Source organism: Uloborus diversus, chromosome 9 (genome assembly GCF_026930045.1).
Source record: "Uloborus diversus isolate 005 chromosome 9, Udiv.v.3.1, whole genome shotgun sequence".
NCBI lineage: Eukaryota > Metazoa > Arthropoda > Arachnida > Araneae > Uloboridae > Uloborus > Uloborus diversus.
In genome coordinates, this window is record NC_072739.1 from 81798618 (window position 1) to 81825067 (window position 26450).

The 26450-nt window shown below is 33.6% G+C and overlaps 1 protein-coding gene across 1 annotated transcript in view; it reads left to right on the plus strand.

Moving 5' to 3' along the window:
* Window positions 1–26450, plus strand: part of LOC129230348 (alanine aminotransferase 2-like) — a 73628-nt gene that overhangs the window by 6009 nt on the left and 41169 nt on the right. The window contains exons 2-3 of the mRNA XM_054864746.1: window positions 22364–22453; window positions 23930–24038. Of these exons, the coding sequence (XP_054720721.1) occupies window positions 22364–22453; window positions 23930–24038 (199 nt within the window). The remainder of the gene's footprint in view (window positions 1–22363; window positions 22454–23929; window positions 24039–26450) is intronic.

Sequence of the window (26450 nt, forward strand, 5' to 3'; positions counted from 1 at the left end):
CATTCTGACTATTAGATCTAGTTTTTTACAAAGATGACACCATTACTTTAAACGTGTAAATTTAAGGGTCAAATTTTATAAAGCACTGAAAGGGGAAAAAAAGCATCAAGTTTTTAAAATAGACAGATATTGCGCATTGTAATACGCAAATTTCAGTAACTTCTGACGAAATACTAAGTTTCGTTTAGATTTCTGAATTCTGAAAAAGAAGTACAAATTTATGCATAATGTATGACTTCAAAATGGTGGCTAAATATTTGTTGAGGATAGTAAAAAAAAAGTTTAATATTTGAAACTGAAATTTCGGTTGGCAATACCAAAATTTCCTTAAATTATTAATTTATTTTCAAACTAGTGTGTGGTACCCGCACGGCTTTACCCGTAGTAGAAAATTAAAAGGTCATTTGGTTCGCTTGCATATTTACAAATAATGGATGATGAATTTCTTGCCAATTGGTTATGTTCATTTGCTCGCCCATTTTACGGTTCCACGTTATGATAATTTCGTAATTTAATCTTCCACGTTGTGATAATATGCTCGGTAAAATGTCCTTAAAATTAGAATATAAAAGGAACAAAATCGAATTCTCGAAAAATCGCTTCAAGATGCACACCCCCATGTTACAAACTAACTTAGTGCCAAATTTCATAAAAAATCGACCGAACGATCTAGGCGCTCTGTGCGTCAGAGAGATCTAGACATCCAGACAGAGAGACTTTCAGCTTTATTATTAGTAAAGATTAATGAAAACTATCAAATTAGTATTATGATCCATATAAAGCAATTTTTTAATGTTGGGATGTTTTTAACTTTTACATAAAAAACGCATGCTGCATCCATAATAGTTCGCATGCAGCAATCATTTATTGTAAGTAAAAAGGTCGGAAAACACTTTAACGTTGTGAAGCGTATTTTTTATCTATTTGATTACAGTGCAATGGCTGAAAAAATTCCACAAAAATGGCGTTTGAATGCTGATCAAAAATATGTGGTAAAAAATAGGTTTTTATTCGAAATTTCAAAGTTGGTTCTCGTTCTAATACGAAGACGACAGCTGAATTTTTTTTACAATTCTCATTTTATACTGTACATTATTCCTCATAAATTGACATTATTTCATGTGTCAAGAAAAATATATTCGGGTTTCGTTTATTTATTTTGCAAGGTACCAAATTTGGAAGAATCTAGTTTATTTTAAATGTTTTTTGAGTATAATTTGAATATTGCTTGAAATAATTGAACCTAATTTAAATGTTTAGAATTTGCCAATGACGATTCACGGAGAGTGCCTGCTTGTCAACTGAGTCACTGAGTGGCCTTCAGTTGTTAACAAGAAGTGATCGAGGTCAATAGGATTTAGTTAGAACGCGAGAGAGAGTCTGAAAGAGAACGAGATATTCTGTATGACCTAGTTTTTCATGTTAGTTAACGCTGCTGCGTGATCGTGCATTGCGAGCTAAAGATATCTGTTACATTTATTCAAGTTAAGTCGAGATTTGTGTAGTGGGTGCTTTCAGGTACTCCCCGAACTTGATTTTTTGGGAGGGCGGGAAATCTCAATTTGCCAAATTTTGCTGAAAGATGCTCATTTTGCCGAATGGAACTCCAAACTCCGCCGAACGATGATAATTTTGCCGAATAGAGCTGCAAATTCTGCCGAACGATGATAATTTTGCCGAATAGAAATCCAAATTCTGCCGAATGATGATAATTTAGCCGATTAGAACTCCAAATTTTGTCGAATGGAACTCCAAATTTCGCCGAATAGAGCTCCAGATTCTGCCGAATGATGATAATTTTGCCGAATAGAACTCCAAATTTCGCCGAATGATGATAATTTTGACGAATAGAACTTTAAATTTTGTTGAATGAAACTCTAAACTTCGCCGAATGATGACAATTTTGGCGAATAGAACTCTAAATTCTGTCGAATGATGATAATTTTGCCGAATAGAACTCCTAATTCTGCGAGGATGACAATTTAGCCGAACAGAACTCCGAATTCTGCCGAGTGATGATAATTTTGCCGATTAGAACTCAAAATTTTGTCGAATGGAACTCCAAATTTCGCCACATAGAACTCCAAATTCTGCCGAATGATAATAATTTTGCCGAATAGAACTCCAAATTCTGCCGAATGATGCTAATTTTGCTGAATCGTCAGGCAAATCTTGCCGAATAAGGAAATCTTTGAGAGGTCACAGTGACTTCCCGTGACCTCCCATCGGGGTGCTTTATTTTCTGTGAACGTAATGTCTATTTTGTGCTTCGTGATTATTTGGTAGTTTTTCTCATTGAGAATATTGAAAGACAGCGTTCACGAAGAAAGTTCTTCAAGACAAAAATTAAGAGACAAGGATTTTTTTTATCGGGAATATAGGAATGAAAGTGCAATAAAAAAAAACCTGCGCTAGTCTAGAAACATGACAACCATCTTCTGCTGCAGTTCATGTACTTGGTTGGCTGTTGAAGCTTTGGAAAACATATCTCTTACATAAAACCTATCAACACCTGCAAAGCCTTTGCCAGTGCTATAGTCACCCTCATGATTGTTGGCCCCCGCAGACTCAAAAAATTAATTTTTATGCTAACACAGCGCATGCAAAATAGTAAACAAGAGAGAACAGAACATACATATAATTAAAATTCACTTCAAAGTATGTTGAGAAGAACGATATGCGAAGCTATACTGTGTCATTTCAAAGTATAGTATAGTAAATGGCACTTACCTATAACTATTTAGTATAAGAGTACACTTTTTCAACGTTTTTGTTAGCGTCTAAAATCTAAAATCTCAATAACAATAACTAACTGGGGTAATGAGAGGGGAATGTGCGAAAGGAAACAAAAATGCAAAATAAAAGTGCCTCAAAGTAAAGAGAGGGATTTTTAAAACACCTTAACACCCCCAGGATCACTCATTCCAGAGGGGGTTTGTTACGATTCGGCGCGACCGTTTTGGCGCAGCTGTTTCGGCGCTGGCCGATTCGGCGCTGACCGTTTCGGCGCCAGATTTTTGCATTCTGAACTTTGTGAATTTCAGAAATTTTAGTTCGAAGAAGTAAAAAGATTTCTGGAAGAAGTATGTAAATTTGGCGCTCTAGAGGCTAGTTAAAATTTATTTTAAAAATTACAGTGCGGGGGAAAGAGGGGGTATATGTGATCCACGTATGTTTTATTCCGATAACATACAGCAAAGTATCTTGAAAAAATAGCAAGTAATGCCAGTGCCAGTCCTATTTTTGTTTAATTTTGTCTTTTTTTTAATTTTTTTTTTAATCAATGCTGAGCCATTTTGTGTTTCTGTGGTGATTACTTCTTTGTTGTAGCAGCTATTGGAAATATTTTCATAAATCTTCTTCACATGAAAACACTTTTCAAACTAACCAAAAAGATCGACTTTACTATTGCAAACACATGTATGGACATCAAGGTAAATTTAAGGCAATGTTTATTTTTTTTTATTGACTAAAAAATCATTTATTTTTGAAATTTAGTTCTATATAAACACTAGTATTTTTCTGTAATTGATTTATAAATTTATTGCAAATTACTTTTTTTAAAAAGTGTTATTATTATTATTATTATTTATTATTGCTTTTTTTTGTTACCAAATAGTTAATCGACAGTTTAGTGCTGTAGAACAGTTACAGGAACTAAAAAGACACAAAGTACTTTATTTTAATTTAAAAAAGTTTAAAATATTTTTATTCATTATATTAGTCTTTATGAAACCTAAAAGCAATATATAATAATAATCTTTACATAATAAATATTATTTGTATCTTGTAGTCTTATAAGTTTTTTTTTTCTTGTCTATCCTGTGTTCAAAGCACGCTACTCAACTTAAAACTTTATAGAGAGCAGGGTTACGGGTCATTTTCTCAACACGTTAACTTTTTCCAATGTCAAATATAAAAAATTCATCCTATTATTAGTTGACAGTTTTTAATTTTTTACAAAAAAGATATTTAAACAAGTGCACAAATTAATGATCAGCAACGAAAAAAATTCAATTTAAATTTAATGAGTTTTATATTTAAATTTCATAGAAAAATGTCAATGCTGTCTCCTAACTTATCTACTTCGAAAAATTATGAAGATGTTTTTAAACTTATATTTTATCAACTAATAATAGAAAAAGAAAACAAAATACATCTTTAAAATTATTACTTCATAAAACTTTTTACAAAACAAAAGATATCTTGAATTTTGAAGCAATGTTTGGCATATTTGTATGCAGACAATTTCGATTTTTGAACAGTTCGTATTGAAATTGGTCACGCCGAAACGGTCGCGCCGAAACGCGGCGCCGAAATGGGTTTCGCGCCGAAACGGCCGTGCCAAAACGGCGGCGCCGAAACGGCCGCGCCGAATAGTCCCATTCCGTTCCAGAGGTCATGGTTGGATGGGTTCTCAAGACACATCTGCCTTTTTGATACAGACTAGGGGATGAGTAGTTCATTATTCAGTACCTCCAGAATTCAAGAACGTTGTGACCACTACAGATTTTACGTCCACCAATCTCCATCTCATTTTCAGGGCCAAAATTATTGTCAGGACCGCGCTAAGAGATGTACTCTGACTTAGAAACAAGAATGGAATTTTTATGTTATGACTTTGAGTGATTTAATAATTTTTAATGCACATTATTAACACCCCAAAATCTATCGCTTTACTATTTCTCTATCGTAGAGCATAATACTTTTAACCAATGGTTACAAACCAGAAAATCTGTCAAGGATCATTCAGAAATTAAGAACAAATCTTAACAACATCTCACATTTGATTTTTAACCCAGACATTTGACATTAAACATACGTTGTTCAAACAAACAACTCATTGTTAAGAAATGTGAAGTTCACGTCTGCCAAAACAGAAAAACTGAAATCGTCGAATGCAGGTGCTATTCCCATGCAGGAGTACATTCGGCAGAGAAAACTAGCTTGGCAACTGCTCAAGTGGCATGATTTCTCTGTTGGCAACCGTGCGATGCATTGTCTTCGGAACTCTGCGATGAATTATTTCTTTCTCTAAACGCTCTATTTTCTCGAATCTTTGTGTTAGTGAAGAAAGGGTTTGTTTTTTGCGTTTCAAGGAATTTTCAACGTAAATATACACTGAACGGAAATAAGATCTTTTCCTTTATCGGGTAGTGCATCATGATGTTTGGAGAGTTAAGATTAAAAACAATGTAAGATAAGAGGTTTGAGCAATAAATGGTGTATTTTCTTCTTCTTCTTTTTTTTTTTTTTTGTAAATTTAAATGTTAGAACTTGGAATGTTTCTTGAGGAGATTCAACCAGAAAGTGTTGAATTTCCAGTAAACATTCTTATTATAATAAACTTTTAAGCCTGTATGTAACTGGTTTGTTTTGTCGTATAAGATGGTGCAAAAGTCTTAGCTAGGCTTACTGAGATAAACTTATTCCAAGGTATTTTTCGCTGTAGAGTAACCAACTTAGGCGAAGAGTGTCTTCCTGGAGAACTTCTAAAGGTGGCTTCGCATTGCTTTTCAAAGCAATGTCTGGAATACCTGAAATCCAGCCCAGGTGAGGGAAGAGAAGGGAGGAGATTCCTAGTGTGTTACCGCTGAGCAATGAATTTGATGACAATGACATAATTCTCTGATTAATGATAAAAGGCATATTCTTCTCGGTTGTTACCGCTGAACCATGAGCCTGACGACAATAGCATAACTTTCTAACAAATAATAAAAGATTTATTCTTCCGGCTTATTACCGCTGTGCCAAGGGTCTGATTTCAGTAGCAGGGCTTTCTCATACATGATAAAAAGCCTATTCTTCTAGCTTATTTCCACTCAGCTATGAGTTTGATGACAATGGCATGACTTTCTGATTAATGATTAAAGGCATGTTCTGGCTTTTTACTGTTGAGCCATGAGCCTGACGACAATGGCATGACTTTTTTTAATAAGTAATAAAAGATAAAAAATAGTGTATTCTTCTGGCTCATTACTGCTGAGTCAAGAGTCTGATGGCAGCAGCAGGGTTTTCTAAAACATGATAAAAAGCCTATTCTTCTGGTTTACTTCCGCTTGGCCATGAGTGTGATGACAATGGCATGGCTTTCTAATACATGATGTGGGCATTAGCAGGATTTTGTTTTTGCACGAACACTCTTTAAAAAAATGGTATTCCGTAATCCATTGCTTCATTTCCAAACAAAATAACTTTGTTAATTAAATTATTACTGATCATTTGTATACGTTATGGTGTATCACTATTTTTATGGTACATACACCCCTAAGAGGGGAGGCAAGTTCTTCGCTTGCAAATGCCAGCATGAAATGAGAGCACAAGAATGTATTTTTTTACCTTTGGCGATTAAATGAGAAACTCTAAGTTCTGCCTTTTAATAGGAATATTAAAGTACACTGCGGCACGCTTCCCGATCTAGTTTATAAGGGATCGGTAATCAAAGGGCTGATAAAAGACAATAACATAGCTTGAATTTTTTTTGCATGTGTAATTAAACGAACAAGCATTCTTGAATGACAGAAGGAGAGGAATACTATTAATCTGAATCTGCAGCTAAGAATACTACTCCTCAATCATTGAGTAAAATCTAGCATTGATTAAATTTTTCTCCGAGAGCAAAATAAAGCATAAAAGACAGAGTTACATTTTTCCTTTTTGGATCAGCACCAACTTTCCGTTTGAAATTCGGAACTGTTACAGTGTTCTTTAAAACGTAATGGAGAAAGAATTTTAAGAGGATATCTATTTTTGGAACCTTGTAGATGGTGTTACCTCACTGAATATTTTTGCTATCTGCTCAGAGTAACTTCCACGTAACCTTAAGAATTGCTTTTCATTCTTTTGAATTAATCAGTGCAAAAGCACTTATATTAGCAAGAATATAAGGTACTGCAGGTAAAGTCATTACTGCTGTTTGTATAGTTGTTACTTTTTAATATTCTCAAAGACCTTTTCATTAGAATTTATTAAAAAGAACAAAAGTAAGAACACCTTGATATTCTTTATTTTTTAAACGTTGAATAAAATAATAGTTGCAATAAGTGGGGTTTTTTTCTTTTTCGAAAGTACATTTATTTGGAGACTCTTTGGGCCTTGTGGATTAACTAAAGCACCACTTCATGTTTTTGTTAGTTACTATGCACCACTTCATGTTCCTTCAAAAGAACTGTTGAAGGCTCAATGCTGCATTGCTGGCAAGGTTATGAAAATTTTTTTCTCCTTTTTATTTTAAAATATAAGTTGGCGAAACCGATCGCAGTTCATTTTGTAATCCGATCCTTCCAGCTGTAGAAATTTCTCGTTTTATATTATAATACTATATCAAAATATTATAATGACAGAAATTTTGTGATTTTATGAAATAAAAATGGAGAGCTTTTAAATCTTCAGAAATTTAATTTTTCTCTTTTAAGGTCGCACTACTCTCATTAATATTACACAACGTTTCTCGTATTTTTCAAAGTTACCATAAGTGGCTGAATTATTTTGAAAAAAGGTAAAATTCTTTCTTAATAGTTTTCACACTTTTTGGATAACTGTACAATACTTGACGATTTTTTTTTTCAGTTCTATTCCAATAGATGTGGTAACCCTATAAAATATGATTGATAAAACACAACAAAAAATTGCTATTTCGGGAGAAAAAAATTTCATTTTCTTGCCAGCCTATCACAAACAAGTATACGAGGGGGGACCCAAAAGAAACCGGACTAATTGCACGCAGCCGATCCCAGATGTATTGGAATGTTCTCCGGCTAGATGGCTCAAGTAGAGACCTTCATAAAACAGCTGTGTAAGTGGCATCAGTGTAGTTGATAACGTCTGATCATAGTGTTGCTTTTCTCAAGTCTTATTGCTTTCCGCCGGCGAACTTTTTATTGCAGATTTGAAACAACAAAGAGTTCGCTTGAAATTTTGCTTCATGCTTGAAAAGTTGGCAACGGAATAGCTTACCCAATGCCTCAACAAGCTTTCAAGAACGATGCTATGAGCCGTACACAAGTTTTCGAGTGGTTTGGGCGATTCAAACGTGGTGAGATGAGTGCTGAAGATCATGCTCGTTCTGGGCGCCCTTCAGCGTCTCGAAATGATGAAAACGTTGAAAAAATCCTCCAAAAAATTAACGAGAATCATCGTTTTATGACTGACAAAATTTCAGGAGAAACAGGAGTGAGTTGGAACTCGTGCGGGCGATCAGGTGAATTGTTCCTTCATCATGATAACGCTCCGTCCGCTCAGGACAAAAATTGCCCAATAAGGAATAATTCGGCCTTCACTATTAACCGCTACTTGGCCTCTCAGGGGTGGCTAGTCGTTCCTCGACCCCCGTATTCGCCAGACCTAGTCCCCTGTAATCTTTTTCTGTTACCGAGGATGAAAAAAATTCTGAAAGTGAAGCGATTTGATGGTGTAGAAGCTGTCAAAACTGCTTTGCAGAAGTCACTGAATGTGATCAAAGTTGAAGAGCTCCAGTGGAGCTTCGAACGGTGGAGAAAAACAATGACAAGTGTATTGCTTCACTTTCTTTTCTTCTTTTCTCCTTCAAAGGTGAATACTTTGAAGGAGACAAAAGAAATTTTGTCAATAAATTGATAAATAAATATTTCAGAGCAAACATCCGTTTTTTTTTTGGGTCCCCCTCGTATAACGTTCATTAAAAATGTGTGCCTCACTTAATTGAAATAACATTATTTCTACGTATTATTTATTTATCCTCACATAATGAGTATCTTCTTACCGCGAAAAATCTACTGCAACATTTGTTGAAGCATAACATAGGCAGATTGTAGGCATTAGCATAACATAGGCAGATAGATAACGAATAGCAATATTAAATAGCAGTATGCAACAGAACAATTTGAGATCTGAATGAAAGAAAATACTTTACTTGCTTTATCGACCCTAAAAATGTCTCTTGTGAAACTTACACTTAATTTATTATTAAGTAAATATGAAGCATACTAACAATTATGTATTTATTTACTTTCAATGTACGATACGGAAGTCCTTAAGATGTATGTTTTGTTTTCTGGCTAGAACCTCCAATATGGGCTCGCCAAATAACGTCATACAGAGGGCGTAGGGGAAGGCGGGGCTAAAAGTTCCGCGGGTAAATTGTTCCCTTTGAAATACCTCAATGAAGAAAAAAAGATAAATGTATTTTGTAAGTATCTGATAAAATGGAATGTTGCAGCGCACTGATGGCTGCCATATTAGCCAAGCTAGTGGCGTCCGGTATATTAAAATCTGAGCACGTGCATAGCTGATCCACTTATGTAAATATTTTCGTTTTTGAATTTTTTGGTCTTTTTCACGAAATTTAAATGGTAGAGTTTAGTTCTTTGGTTTTTTGTACAAATATCTATTGTGCATTCTAAAATACTGCGCTGAAACGATTTACGTTTCGTTATCTAACCGATAATTTATTTTTTCAAGAACTTGTGCTTGTGGGGCTAGTTGTTCCTTCTTTGTGGGGCAAGTTGTTCCGAGGAAACAACTAGCTCCAAGGAACTCCTTGCCCCTATTTATCTCTGTAGTAAACAAAAACACATATAAATGATTATATATATACATATATTCGTTACCGTGAACTATATAAATCGGAGAACGTCGACTCTCACCGGGAATTCATTGAAAATATTTGGTCGCTCTCTTATAGACAGATAGAAGAATATGAAATTTTTGAAGATCAAAATATGAATCAAAATATCTTTCATACTTTCATATGAAAACATGAAATTTGCGAAATTTGTTTTTTGCGCCACCTTGCGGTGATTTAAAAAAGTAGCCAGAGAGGTAAAACATGACAAAATTGCTCAGACAAGGCAGATATTTCATTAAACAGGTCATATCCTACGCAAGTGGATCTGTCTAGGCTTTACCTGTTTGGCTGTTATGATAGCCAGAGACTGCAGCTGCTTTTTTATGAGTTTAGCCTAATCAAATTTGTGTAGGACTCTCATTATCGGAGGTGTAAATTATAAAAAAAAATAAGTGTAAAGCAGGAGAATTTTTTCTAGCAATACTGGCTCGTTCACTCATTTACAGGCATATGGAGTGTAGATGAAAAAAATCGGGTTTCAACTAGTCAGGTTTCGGTGACCGGGGAGAGTTTGATGTCTTTGGGAAAAAAGGGGAAGAAAGAAATCGGAATGTCTAAAAATAGATCTTGCACATGTTAAGTTAAAATGAGTATTTTCTATATTCAGTAATTTATGAACACAAAAATACATAAAGAAAGAAAGAAACCATAAATAAACACATTACAATAGCAATAACAATATCCGCCTGCGAGTAATTAGGAATTCATTGTTATCATTTGCACTAACCTCGTTTATGGATCGTCTGCAAAGTATCGTACCAGTTAATAGTCAAAAAAAGTTTTCTGTTAGGATTGCAGACTGAACTTGCTATCATAGCTTATTTGCTACAAAAGTTGTTAAATATTTTATTTAGTTTTCTGAATTATTCTATTCTTACTACATTTTTTACTATGTTAATATATTATAATGTTACTATACTTATTAACTGTGCCTTGATATATGTGTTTGTACTTAAAAGGCAATCATTGAGACTTTAAATACAAGTTATCAATGCTAAAATGTAAAATAAATTTAGTTTTAAGTTAAAAAAAAAAAACATCTGATTATTCGGACAGTATTGCTTATTAGCCTTTAATTAAACACTTCTTTTTAATCAAAATTTATTTTTTCTATCACAAATTATACCTTTAACAAATTAATTGTCTCGAAACGATGTTCATCTCGAAACCATCATCATTAAACTTCGTCGTGTTAATATCGGAACAACTTGCCCCACCCGCTGAACAACTAGCCCCAAGAAGGGGCAAGTTGTTCCTTTTTGACTTTTAGTACAATAAAGTTAATTATAAAAAAAATCTTGCGAAATACTGCACAAAAAACAGTTGTTACATCATAGGAGCACATATTACTATATTTTAATTTCAGAATAATAATTCTAGAACTACGTTTTCATAACTAATATTGAGCTTGCTTGAAAAACGGAACTTCTAGCCCCACTCTCCCTATTGATCTTAAGCAGGTTTTACTGTATAGTATTTTTTTTTATCATTCATTATTATTTTTACACTGCAGAAACAATTCAGAAACGTTCCTGGAAAATAATAGGCAGCTGATCTGACCAATTTCTGCCAATAACACATCTTGAAAAACCAGGAACGTTTTCCACTAAAATTCAGTAACCTTTCTGAAGAATTGGGAAAGCTCCCCTGTTAAAGCCAGTCATTTTTCGGAAACCTTCAAGGAAAATTAGGTATGTTTAATGTAATATTAGAACCTACCTGATTTACCAAGAAAGCTCCAGAAACATTAAAGAAAACCATGGCCAAAGGTATGATAGAATTGCAAGTAAGAACCGAGCCAGCAGCCAGCAGAACTCTTGCCAGCAGTTCTTGCCTTGCAATGCTGAAGTTATCCAGTGACTTATTCACTCTCATCGAAAGCTTATAGTCAACTTGGATGAGCACCAATCGAATTAAAGCCGATACACTCAATAAACACACTCACTCAATCTTTAAACTGGTAGCTAAAACTGGTTTTCACAACGATGAATAGTCTGCATTCGTACAAGTTGTAGCAATTCAGGAAACGTTTTCGCAAAGACACTTGATTTTACGGGGAAATAGTTGAAAAACCCGTGAAATCTCGAAACGTTCCACGGAGATAACCAGTAACGTTTCGGAATTTTTTTTACAGTGTATTATTATCATTATTTATTTTTTTATGTATTGTTTATTGATTAGATCCTTTATTGGTATTCTTAAAAAAGTTTTGAAGCAACATTTTTTTTTGCTCATTATTTTGAACACATTTTGTTTCCTTGCCTTTGTTCATCTTCTTAAAGAGATTTTACTGCGACAATGTATTTATGTTTAAATTTTAACGTATTTTGTTTTCTGACGTAAACTTCAATTGATCCTCTTACAGAAGTTTTACTATTTATATTTGTTTATTTACAATCTGTTATTTTAACTATTTTAGGATATTCATTCAACATTTTCAGCCTTCTTAACAACATTTAGGAGCTTTTTTTTTCTCTAGCTAGAAACCGTGTTTTTCTTCAAAAGTGTTTACTCTGATTTTGTAATCACTCTTTTAGTAAATTTCCGAAACGTATGTGCCAAATTAATCTTACTGAGATCAAAGAATTAACTAAGTGGATATACATTGCAACTTGAACAATATTTTAAACAAAGTTATCAAAATGACCCCATCCCACAGAACATAAACCTTATACATGCTAATATAATTGCCAGCAGATTACATTCTATTTTCAGAATGAAAGGCTCAATGAAATAAACAGCGTCACAAAAATACCCACTGTTCATAAATTAAATCTTGTATCACCTATTTATATTCAGCTTTCGATTTAACTCGTTTCAATCCAGTGTTGCTACTGTAAAACAGATGTAATCTAAGCGCCTGAAGAAACGTTGGGTAAGCCGCCAACTAGCCGTGGTTCATTCTAACTGCTTTATTTTCTTTTTCATGGGTTTGATTCAAGATTTAAACAAAATTGCGTCACAATGACGTCAAAGCGGAACTCCGCACATAAGAAAAGTTATGCTCCGGTTGGAAATAAAATATATTTAGAGCAGGAAGATATTTATGAACTTGTAAACGGTAATTGTAAGAAGTACTTCAGGAATTCTTTTCGTGAACTGAGATTTAATGTAGTATCAGTCACGTTTTTTTTTTTCTTTTACTCCCCCCCCCCTCCCTTATGTACGTGCAAGGATTTCTTCTTTTTTCTGGAGAAGGGGGGGGGGGAATTAATTCTTAGCAATTTTTCTACTGGTCCGTACTTAGGGGAGAGTGGCCCAAAGCGGGTTGGTTAAGGAAGAACGATCGAAAATTGTAGTTTTTAGCTTTTCGAAAATTTTTTGGTCTCATTTCCTAGCAGGAATCGTGAACTTTAAAATAAGAAGTGATTCTTGCATTATTTCAAACCCAATATTTATTTATAATCAAACATTACAATCACTCGAAAAACCCGCTTTGCACTATCAGAGGGCCCGAAAGCGGGTAAACTGTTCGGTTAAAGCGGGTAAGTTTAACTAGTTGTGATTTGGTATATATTTCAGTCAAATATGAAATAATAAGTGATTGAATCAACTGATTAGCTAACTGCCAGTATAATTTTTTTTTAAGTTAGAATTTCAATTTAAACCGGATAACACTAAGTCAGCACATTTGTTAATAAAAAACAAAGAAATAATTGATTGAATCAATAGACTAGCTAATTGACGTCATGAAAATAACTTTTGTGACTTATACTTATCATATTTAAATAGAAAATCTAAGTCAGTACGTTTGCCAAAACATATAAAGAAATCAGGTATACCTGCTTGCCCGAAAGCATGTTTTTTATTTCAATAATTATCATAAATTAGAAAAAACAAAACAAACCGAATGATCATCGTAGTTTATTAGTGGATGGTCTCAGAATAAGATAATATTATTGACAATTTTTTTTAAAAAAAAAGCTTGTCTTCGACTAATCACAAGTTACAAACCTTCATATTTTTTAGAAATGTATCATTTGTTTTATTTTAAGCCTGGCTACTCCATGCCGCTTCATCGCTGCTTCGCTGGGACTGATTGAAACTCGGGGGTATTCGGGTAAACACGATGCATCGCCGCTTGCACACCATGTGGCGGCATACAAATGCCTACCCATTGAGAAGAAATAAAACGGAGGGAGTGAAGACTTTCAGTCGTGAAGCCAAGACCCCGAGTCATGTGATAGATTTTAAAGCAAAGCATTGGAAGAAATCAGGTTTCTTTCGCTTGTTTCCCACAAAACATGCGAGCCATTCGTCGTTGTTGAGTCACGTGACTTGGGGTCTTTGGGTCAGCTTTTGCTAAGCCAATGATTGGACTTGCTCCCTCCATTTTATTTCCTTCTCTAAGTGCCTACCCTACTCTACCCGCTTTGAGAGACCTACCCGCTTTAGGCCACCCTCCCCTAAGCAATGACATGCTGTGCTCGAGCACAGGGAAGCGACATCTTTTTTTTTTTTTTTCAAAGGATTAAATCAGCATTTAAAATGCTAAAACTGGAGATTCCTGACCTCGCAAGAATACGAGATGCAAAAAGTGGAAAACTCCAGTTTAATTTCAGGAATAAACCAGGTTTTTTGAGTGGAGGATTTCAAAAATGACATAATAAATCATTATTACTGACTAAGTACATCTTTCGGAAGAACAAGGGGCATTAGATCGGACTTTGGAAGCACAAATTGAACATGCAAATATATTGAACAGAACGTAGTAGCCGCAAGAACATAATCACTTCCCATCCCGTTCAAAAAACAAACAAAACACACACACACAAAAAATAACGAAGTAGCAAAAACTAATAGGTACATTGATTACAGGATTTCCAAAGGAAATATTGAGCAGTTTAAACAAGATAACACTTTAAAGCAGCAAATTCTAGCCGACCGTCGTAAAGAGCAAACAAAGTTGAAAATTTTAAAAGTAATTCAATAAAAAAAATTCATTTAAAATAGTCGCTCAAAAATTCAACAACAGCTGTATCAATAAGTTTTTTTTTTGAATCATTCAATAATACATACAGTTATATCAATTTTAACTAATAATTCATACCTGCACGAAATTTTCTACTTGTTTCTCACACATATATAGTTTAAATAATTTCTTTCCTCCAAAATTCCTAAAATTTCCGGTTTTTTCGACAAAATATTCTCGGATTTACTCGCTCTTCTTAAAATTTCCGAATTTTTTGCACCCCTAGATATAGCCCACGCAGTAAATACCTCCAAACTTTCAATTTGAGTTCAGATGTATATGATAATCTTTTTTAGTCATGGGAGCGAAAGTAGCCTAACAAACACTAGTTTGAGATGTTCAGCTGAATGAATATTTGTGCAGGTTAATCTCCAAGTGTTTCTCATAATGATCAATTAACCAACGTTGCTCGTTATATAAATAAGGAGGGAAACCATTTGAGTGATTTTCAAAAATCCCAAGCTCACTAACAAAAAGCTTGCGAACATTGCGTCGAAGATTTAAAAAGTATGAAATTGTTGGTTAGTTGTGAGGGAGACAATTGCTCAGACGTGTCAAACTTTTAAGCCTGAGTTGAAGCAATCAGTATCTTTAGTCACGTTAGAAGAAGTTGAAGGGATCTTTCTCACAACCATACTTCATAATACCTCATAAAAAAAGCTGAGTATACCTTCACACTGATAGCTAAATATTTTTAGTTACACATTAAATACTTTATAGTGTAATCTGACAAGTGAATGAACGCTTAAACCATATTACATTTTCAGAAATAATTAAAAAAAAAGATCATAATTACTATTATGTTCATGATCTTAAAAAGTTTTTTTTTAATTAACGTAGTTATATAAAGAAAAAACTATGACAACTTTGAGGGACAAAAAAATTTGGGGCAGGGGTTGAATTTGTTTGGGAATTTCCATGAAAAAATGTGCAGCAACCCTGTCAATGAACAGGTCTAACCAGGAGATAAACACAACATTTTTTTTTTGTCTTATTTTGAAATTGTAGAGAGGAAAGTACTTTTGTCAATTCATTAAAGAAAAAACTTTCGCAGCCTTGTTATTTAAAACAAATTATGAGCTGTTCATTCATTGGAGTGCGTTCATTCACTTTTCGCACTAACTCTCTCTAGTTATCTTCATTTCCCGTGGTGGAACTCTGTTCTATATTTGCCGAGACTTCTCGCAGAGGAGGTAAAATATTTCAGCTCTCTTATAGCTATTCCAGATTGACAATCTGAAAACGAGGTGAAATGAGCTTAATGTAAAGTGCAAAGATAATTAATACAAAGGGAAAAAAAAGTTTCCTTCAGTCAAAAGCACTTTTAGTCATTGAAATTGATAGACTAAGCAAAAACAAATAACATGGAGCCAGAAAAAAAACTTTTGTTTTCCCAACAGTTATTTTTTGTTTAATTTTTTAAAATGTTCGATTTTGGAAATAAGGTGTGGTCTTTATGACGTCGTAAGTAATGTACTTTGGCGTGTTACTCCATTTTTGTGCTGGGTGCTTACGCATTGTGAAAAAAAATGGTTGTCAATAAACAGTAACATTAATAGCAATCATAATGAGAATTTTGAACGAAGGCTTTTCTGAAGCAAACATGAAATTCATTATTATCATTGCACTATAATGTTTTTATCGTTATCTAATGCCAAAATAGTGAGTTCTGGGCTAATAACATCTTTTTTAACAATCTTTTCTAGAAAAAAATACTTTTAAAATTTTGAAAACAACCCAATTGCTGAATTTTTGCGAAAATGCTTGTTTTTCATACGATTCTGGTGGAAACCCTTGACATTCCGGAATGTGGCAGGAAATAATCTGTTAACTCTATGGAATTTTCTAATAGTGAAGTTTATTGCAGAAAACTGTGATTCAAAAAGAGAAGCAGAAAAAATACAGTAATGTCGCTGTACTGTCCCGCTTATTTTTAGAACGCAATGCAGGTGCTCTTTCATTAGAAAAATAAATAAATAAATAAATAAAATAAAAATAAAAAATGTGTTACTACTGAGGGGGTGGGGGGGGACAGTGACTTAGCATATTGACCGTTCGGAACTAAAGTGAATTTTTTGAACTTCACTCACAGTAAGAGAATATTTACCACGGTGTAAATTGTTCTTTGAAGCAACGTGAAACGAATTGTGTGAAAGTTGAAGTAAACGAAAAGTAAATAAATCCTATAATTTTTGTTTTTAACTTTGAAGATTGTTGGGTTGGTTGAGATAAGTGGGACCCCTTTTGAGAATAGTTCGTTTTTGAAACCTTATAAAAAAGTTTTGAAACAAAAAATATTAAAATTATTGTCAAAAAATATTAAACTTATATCCCCTTAATAAGGGGAGGTGGTGCACTTTGGTCCGCTTTTTACTTATCGTTTTTTATCTCATCAAAAAACTTAATGAGCAATTTGATTCGCTACAAAGAGTTTCATTAAATCCTTCTCAACATCACAGATTTTTTTTTTTTGGAAGTGTTGAATTGATAAACTTTTTTTAGGTTAATTTTTTAACGGAAACTTGTAAAGTGGACTAACGTGCCCCACGGGTAGGGTACGTCGGTCTGCCTGGTGGGGCACGTTGGATCGTATAACTCAAACAACATTTGTCACAATTTTAGTGATAAATACTATCACACATTGTAACTACCTTATTCTCTTTTGTGTGTAGAGTGAAATATATTAAGTTTAAAGATCAATATAACATATTAAATTGATTTTAATTGATAAATCATCTTTGATTAAAAACAGCAATAAGCATTCACAATTACAGTGCTGGCCAAATTGTTAGACTAAGACTGTTTTAAAAGTAAATTCTTTATTGATTACATAACTATAGACATATTAACGAACAGTGAAATAATTATCTAATATTTAGTATCATTCCCTTGTTCTTGATGAGCATTTTAAGTCTTTTTGGCATACTTTTCACAAGGTTTACACCATTTCTTAGTTTACACCAACTTTTTAAAAAAGGAGGTAAAAAATGGTTTATACTCACTATTATATATATACTCACATACACTACTCACTAATTACCTAACGCTAACTTTAAGTATAACAGAACACACTAATAAAAAGAACTAGTGAACTGTTTAAGCTGACTGAGGTTATGTTCCTGGTAGGTAGATAAACAAAGAACATAAACAAAGCAGACAGTGCTGCCACCTGCAAACATTAAATTAAGCTAAAATAACGTAATAATCAGTGTACTGTACTTTAACAGTAAAATAAATAGTATTTTAGTACAAATAGTGTACAAAAAAAAAACAACAACAACTCTTTAGTCTAATAATTTGGCCAGCACCGTAATACACAATTATTTTTTAAAATTCAAAAGAAAAATCAATTATTCAATATTTATAAAACAATTAATGCAGATTAAAGTTAACTAAAGATGTGTTAAACGATATCTGGGATTTATAAAATTGCTACTTCCATAGCTTCGGAAGAAGCACTTATATTGGACTGGGTTTTGGAAGGATAAGTCATATGTTACTTTTATGCGAAGTTACATCAATATTTTTTTCTAGGGGGGAAAAGCTCTTTTTTTTTTCTTCATTTTATTGCATGAAACAACTCCAAGCAGAAAAGAATCCTGTTATACTAATACCATATATTTCAAAGAAAAAGTACAATAAAATTGAGAGCTTTAAATTAGAATAACTTTCTGTTCTTCAATCAAAATTAGATAATCTTAAGTAAAAATATTTTTTTTGTATTCCTTTAATCAACTATTTGTTTTATTTTATTTCTATGTAAAATGCTTGTTAAGCAAAAATATTTTATTTAATACAGGAACTTTGTTATAGCATTTATTGCATATTTTATTCTTAGAAAACATTTGTCTGCAAATATTTGGAAGTTTATTTGAAAATATAAATAGTAAAAAAGTGCAGATATGAAATAAATATTTTGGTAAAATGAATTTAGTAAAATTTTTGTTAAATAATTAAAACAATATATTTTTGCTCCCCCCCCCAGTTTTTATTATTATTGTTTCAAAACATGTGTAAGATGAAATGAAATGAATGCATAATATACAAACACTTAGAATATTGTTATAATTATTGAGATTTAAAAGAAAAAATAAGTTTTTAAATTATGTGGGTTAGGTTGGTCCGGTCCAACGTGCCCCACAAAGAGTGAACCAACATACCCCACCTTTTTGATCTGAAGAAGTGATGTCATAATTTTTTTCTTTTTGACAAAAAATGAAAACATTGCTAATTTTTGTGAACCAAAAAAACTTACTTTTGGAAAGGAGTTCAGTTTTTTTCCGCAATCTTGATAAAAAGCGTTAAAAAAAAAAAAAAAAAAAAAAAGTTAGTTTTCAGAAAATTACTCAGGACTACTGAAATAACACTTTCTGGAATAAAATTTGTTCAATATAACTGTGCCATGTGATTTCATTATAGGATTTGTAGGACCATAGGTGCTATTTGTTGGTCATAAAATAAAATAAAAAATATTAATAGTATTAAAATACCTGAGATCGGTCCAACGTGCCCCACGATTTAATGTACCCCACCTCCCCCTACAGATTGCACTGTTGGCATATTTTGTTATTCATAACTGTTTTATTTTTAAATACCATCATTAGCTCAGCTTTCCTTTCCCGTTCACCACCAAGACACACGCAACACTATGAGGGTCATTCTCCAGAAAACGTAACTTTTGAACGCAAATATTTTTCAATTTCAAAACCTTTTGTTTTCTTTCTTTTTTTTTTTGAGCAATCACATTAATTATTGTTCTCACTTGACTGTTTTTGGCGTTCCTATGATTTTATTCCCCCCCCCCGCCTCCCTTTGCAGCACCACCGTCGACCGGCCGCCTCACGATGCTGCTCCTCTAGAGAAAACCGTCTTCATGTTGCACCCATATCCTGAATGCACACCTACACACACACGCATGCATACAAACACTTTCACACACACATACCAACACGCTCATGCCTGCACACAGACACAAACACATACGTCTACACACATATAAATACACACACACATACATACACGCCTACACACATACATACACAAACGCCGACATACATACATACATACACACGCCTATACACATACATACACACATGCCTACACACATACATACACACATGCCTACACACATATGCACACACACGCACACACGCATACACATACGCACACACACATACACACACGCACACACATACACACTCATTCATACCTGCACACAGACACAAACACATATGTCTACACACACATACACACATGCCTACACACACATATGCACACACACACATACATACACACACTCGTGATTGCGAAAAACACAATTTGAATTCAAGATGTCAAAATTCAAATTATTTTTTTTTTTAAATTCTTACATGAAAATGGTACCTACTAGAAGTAACCATAAACAACGGCCCAGCTAAATTCCAAATATTTTACTCATAAATAAAATAAATAAAAAAGACCTTGTTCATGAAAATAAAAAAAAAGAAAAAAAACCTTTAATATTTATAAATGGAGGCCAATTTCATATCAAAGTAGTAATTTTGGTAATTGTGTAAACAATCAGCTATTTTAATGATTAGTGGGAATATAATATTATGCCCTCTTAATTAAAGTACGGCTTAATTAGTAGTTTCAAATGTATTTTAAAAAATAGTATTTAGTTAATTTGAGGATATATTGGCAATTTATAATTTTGGTAGAATGCCTATTATTGATGTATTTCCCCTCCATCAGTTATTTTCACCTCAGAAATAATAATATTGATAAGGCCCGTCACGGAGGTGAGATTCACGGAGTTGAGGTTCTTTCCCTTATATAGGCCTAATGGATACATTTTTCATGGAAAACTTTTTTTTTCTTCGTTGCTACAATCTGCACACGCTAAACATATGAAATTATGTTCACTTCTTTTTTTTACATTAATTTACATCCCTGAAATTCAAGTTCACGGAGGTGAGAAGTCAGAACAACCATACTAAGTTCTTAAAGCAAAATCTATCTTTTTGTTTTTCGACAAAAATCTCACAACTTCAACTATAGCTGAAAATAAACAAGGGGGCTGGCTCCCTTATATCATGGAAAATAAAATTTGATGTCATTACTGCCACGTGTTAATGAGGAATGGCATTTCGTGTTTAGGTAACGGAGGTGAGAATTTATTGTGCGACATGACTCCTTATCCTAAAAAAAACGAAGTAAAACACAATATTAAAAAATTAAATGTACTTAAACAATTAGTATTTGAGACACTTGTGAAAGGAATAATAAATAAATAAACATATACTTTTAATTAAACAAGTTATTAAGCAACATAAACAGCTACATAAGGTGTGTGACATGCCACGGAGGTGAGAATTCACATGTTGTGAACCAAAATTATACAAAAATAAAAATTATTATTAAAAAATTGTTAGCAGGTTTAAATAGATATTTATTTGATGAAATTAAAAAGTATTGTTAAATGAATTGTACCTAAAAGTTTTTTCTGTATATGGCGTGTGACAGAAAAGTTACACTTTTTGAAGAATGACCCATAAATGAGAACTGATGTCATAGAAAAATAAAGGGCAAATGACTGCATTTTTTAATATTTTTTATTTTTGTCATCTATTGTTCTTTAACTTTATCGTACAAGCTTTCTCACTTGGTTTCCGCTGAAAAAAAAATCACGAAAAAAAAACTTCGAATTCCAAAATTTTCCTTCTATTAGTATAGAATTCAAAACGTGTTTCTTCAAATATCTATTTAAAAAAAAAAAATGTTTCTGCAGATACTGCCGCTTTCCTTCCCTCGGCAGATTGCACTTTCGCAGTTTTTTTGTAACTATTAGAAGATTAATACTCACGATCATACCAGACTTTAAAAGCAGGTTCCTGTATAAATATTATTTTAAGGGATGTACAATTCATTGAAAGATATTTATTTGCATTCACGCACAAAATAATTTACCTTCATACTGATTTTAATTTATTTATTCCTTTGAAGAACAAAAATTTGGTTTCACTTCATTCACAAAAACTTTGGAATGCAAAATCTATTTGCAATTTTATGCGTTGCCAGATTCATTTTTACATAAGTCTGGTCATGGCCCCATTAAATACGCTTACGGGCCTTGACAGTTTTTGACTTTTTTGTGTTAAACCGATGCAGCTCATGCATCCACCAATCAATGTCAACGTTTCAATCCAGCTCATGCATTCAAATGTTTGACTTTTCTGTTAAACCGATGCAGCTCATGCATCCACCTATTAATGTCAACGTTTCAATCCAGCTCATGCATCCAAATGTTTGACTTTTCTGTGTTAAAGCGATGCAGCTCATGCATCCACCAATCAATTTCAACGTTTCAATCCAGCTCATACATCCAAATGTTTGACTTTTCTGTGTTAAACCGATGCAGCTCATGTATCCACCAATCAATGTCAACGTGTCAATCCATCTCATGCATCCACCAATCATAATCAATGTTTCAAAGTTTGGTTACATTTTTAATTGCACGTGGCCCATTTTGACCCCAAGAGGCGCCACTGGGAACCCCTGCATCCACCAATCAATGGGAAAGTAATGGAAACAGGGGTGCCCTGTAGCGTCCTCTTTGTTGCCATGGGTTTCAGCGATTGCCACGACCTATAAAAATTAAGTGGGGCCATGCGATGATTTAAAATTTTTATCTGTTGCCAGCTTCTATATGTTAACAAAAAAGTTGCTTTAAAAAGCAACAGAAAAAAAATATAAATAAAAATTGCAGTGAAACTGACGATTTCTTTATGTGTTCTTTTTATTTTCAGGGTGTTCTGAAGCCATTCACGGAAGTTATCAGAGCAGACATTAACGATATACAAGCGATGGGCCAGAAACCAATAACGTTTATCAGACAGGTTGTAATTTTATATCCCCTATTGTTCCTTAATCCTTAATTGCAAATTATTTGTTTACATTGCTAATTACATTCGCTAAAATGTTTTTGAAATTGCAGTATTCAACTTTAACCAAGTTTTTTAGTTGACACAATAACATGCTTACTTAAAAAATTGAATATTTGATCAAAAAAGTGATACATGGCGCTCACCTACGGTTGAATAACTGAAAAATGAAATTTAAAGTGTACTAAAACACTTTGAATAGTTTGAATTGTTTACTTACCTCTTATACTATCTGAATTCTACTTCGAATGGTATTTCTTCTCTTACTTGCTATATCATTGTACCACGGAGAGATGACGGATGAACTGGTAACGGAAACAGAACACTTCATTTTGGGGTAGGTACGATCAGCGAGAACGCGCGAGCAGTAAAAACTTTACTTCTTGCTAATCTTTTTATTACAAAACAAAGTGTTCTGTTTCCGCTTCCGGCAAGAATTGCATCCATACATTTTGTGGCTGCGAAGAAATCTAGCTAAAAGAGTTTTTAAAAAAAGGGCGGAGGGGGGGGGGGGCCTACTAAATGAGTGAAATGAGCTTCACTTCAACTGTAAGCAGTTTCGTTGTAACCAAGGCATTGCACAGTACCTTAAACACCAGGGTAATCGTACCTACCCCTACACTTATTCGGATACACCCTACCACTGTATGTGATTTAACCGGTTGGATGGGACCCTGTAGACAGATCTGATTTTTTGATCCATACTTGAAACCGAGCAATCCCTGGTCCAGCACCTCGATAAGTATTGATTTGTCTTATTGAACTTGGATTACTTTGTGACCACGACATATGTAACATGCCCGAGTCACCATTGATCAACACGGAGGATCTTGAATCAATTGGTACCGAACACGGGACCCTTCAGTTACGAGTCCAATGCCTTATCGAACAGGTCACCACGGCTTCTGTAACCAGGACAGTGGAGTCGGAGAAAAAAATGAATGACCCCTACTCATGAACTTTAAAGCCTCAGACTCCTTTATCCCAGAATCAATCCGACATCGACTCCTACTCCGCAGTCATGGCACAGCTGCATATTTGGATGCCAAATGACCGACTCCGATTTCGACTCTTTGAAGTTTAAAACCTCCGACAACGACTCCTTTACCCCAAAATCAATCCGACTCCGACTCCGCAGCTCTGAATGTAACTGCTGCTTTGAGTCCAAAACCTTCTTTCAAACCGAAATAACGTGTATGCATTTTTTTTTTTTAATTGCGAATTTAGTTTGAGCAAATTTTATTTTTCATATGGGTTCTACGTGATACGTAAACATTTTTTTTACTCCTAACACTACATCGGTTAATCTGCATGGCTTTTAATCACACACTTAATAGCAAAACTTTTCTCTTTTGTATTCATTTTTTTATTCGTTCTCTTTCTTTATATTTGTAGTTCCTTATGCATCTTAAAATTGTTTTTGTGTCTCAGGTGCTGACCATGTGTGCTTATCCTTTGTTACTGAGTGATCCCTTCATTCCAAGTGATGTAAAAAGAAGAGCAAACAATATTTTAGACGAATGTGGTGGAAGAAGTGCGGGTGAGTTTGGGGAAAAAAAAAAAAACTTTTCCCTGGAATGTTCGCGTTTAGGGGCACCCCTATGGGAGACTACGGGAAGTCACTGTGATCTCCCAAAATTTTCCTTATTCAGTAAATTTCTTCAGATGATTCGGCAAAAGTTGGAGTTTTATTCGGGAAAATCATCACTATTCGGCAAAATTAAAATTTCTGCCCTCCTTAAAATTTGGGTTCGGAGAGCTTCTGCTCATATTTAGCAGTTATGAGACAATGCCTAAAACTTTTAGTGTTTCCCCCAGTTAAAAAAAGAGTACAGAACTACCTGATAAAAGGAAACTTCAAGTTAATTAAAAGGTCACTTTTTCAAATGATTTTGTAGAACAGTGCGATTATTATTATTATTTATTTTTTTTAATGTTCTGCATGCGTATAAAATCTAAGTATTTTTCAATAGCCAAGATTTTCTCTAATATTAAAATGATTTTTAACGTTTTCAGTTGAAAAAGTTATTCTAAAAACTGAGTAAATTCAAATTTGAATTAAAATTCAAGTCTGTCACTTAGAAAACTAGTAGCAAAGGTTACACTTGAAAATTGATTCTTATTTGAAGAAACTGCAAACAGCATGCTTAAAGATAATGAGAAAAAAATGCATGATTAATATTGTGCAAATGCAAATTTTCAAATAAAAAATTAAGTTTCATTAATTTAGAAAATCTATTCAATTTTCTTTGTAAATTGTTCACTATTTTATGCCAATGTTTTTTCCAAACACACTAGAAAATCACTCGCCAAGGTATGTTGGGTTAAAATTGCTTCCACATTTGAGCGAAACGATTTCTTGTTTCAGGGGCGTAGCTAAGGGGGGGGGGTTTGGGGACAAAACCCCCCCCAAAAGTTAGTCTAAAAAAAAAGAGAAAAAGAAGAGAGAAGAGAAAGAAAAAAAAAGAAGAAAAGGAAAAAATTCCAAGCGATTATATATATATATATATATATATATATATATATATATATATAAAAGAAGTAACCCCCCCCCCCCGAAAGTCGGGTCTAGCTACGCCACTGTCTTGTTTGGTGATATTTCGATAGTTGAAATTGTAACCCTATCTCCAGTGGATGAACCCTACACTCCAGTAGATTGCGTTTATTGCTGACTACTTTTTCGTTTTTTTCATTCTCCTAAAATGAGTCTTACCACTAAAACAGTTAAGTTACCGGATCCAATTCAGCCTTGTCAAAATAGAGCATTTCCCTGCATGTCAAACACTGGCAAAAAATATTATCAAATTTTCATGCCATGGCACGAGTTTCATTGTTGATGACGTCGGGAGAGTTACTCGATCATTCGCTATTATATATATGAGGATTTAATATTCCATTTCTTACCAAATTACCATTTCGACGTTTCTTAACTAATCTTAACATACGTTTTGTCAAGTCTATTGTAAATGATGAGACACTTGTAAAATTTCTTTTACTATCAAGTACTTGATTTACGTGGCGTAGCAAAGAGGTGGTGGTTTCATAACTTGCTCAGCAGTAAGTAAGCATATTAGTGTAAGTGTTTGTATACATTGTTATAAGTACTTTTTGAGAGTAGTTTCTAATAACGTCCACTGGAGAAAATACACTATCCCTAAACATATCACTTATCGTAATAAAAAAGAACCATTATGCATGGATTTTAATATTAGAATGATGACGAAGGTCTTTAAAAACTTTTGTTAGAATAAATGTAGCAGTAACTGAAAATCCATTGTCACAGTAGTCTCTAAAAATATCATTGCAACAAGGAGAACGGTTTCTTATGAGTGTTTAGCGAACAACGTTCCTACAAATCTCCTTTGGAATAAGGACAACAGTTCATAGAATTGACGTTCGAACGATAGCAGAATGAGAACAATCACGAAAAGATGGTTGTACCTAAGCTCCAAGTGTGTGCTTCTGCAAAACACGAATAAATAATTTTTGCAACAAGAATATAATCAATAAGATGTAAGAAAAAAAAAACCCCGCGTTTGCAGAAAATAGTTAATCAAGTAAACATCCTTGCAATTTTTCCAAAAAATGCTACAGCAGAACCTCTCAATTAGGGACACTAATGCGACCAGACATTATGTCCCTTAAATAGAGGTGTCCCTTCTTCGGAAGTATTTTAGTTTATGCATGCGGTGTGTTTACTCAGATAATTGTTTTATGAACTTAAACTATTAACATTTTAGATTAAATGCTTTCTATTTTTCATACACAACTAAATAAAATTCACACTTAATGATTTTTTAAAGTTTTTATTATTTCTTCAGTTAAAATTAAATCAAAAATTTTGTATGTCCAAAGTTTTGCAGCATAAAGCAATTATTTCGAAGTAATTCAATGCATGAATTTGCGTCATGTCATGTAATTTACATTTACAATGCAAGACATTGTGAATTTC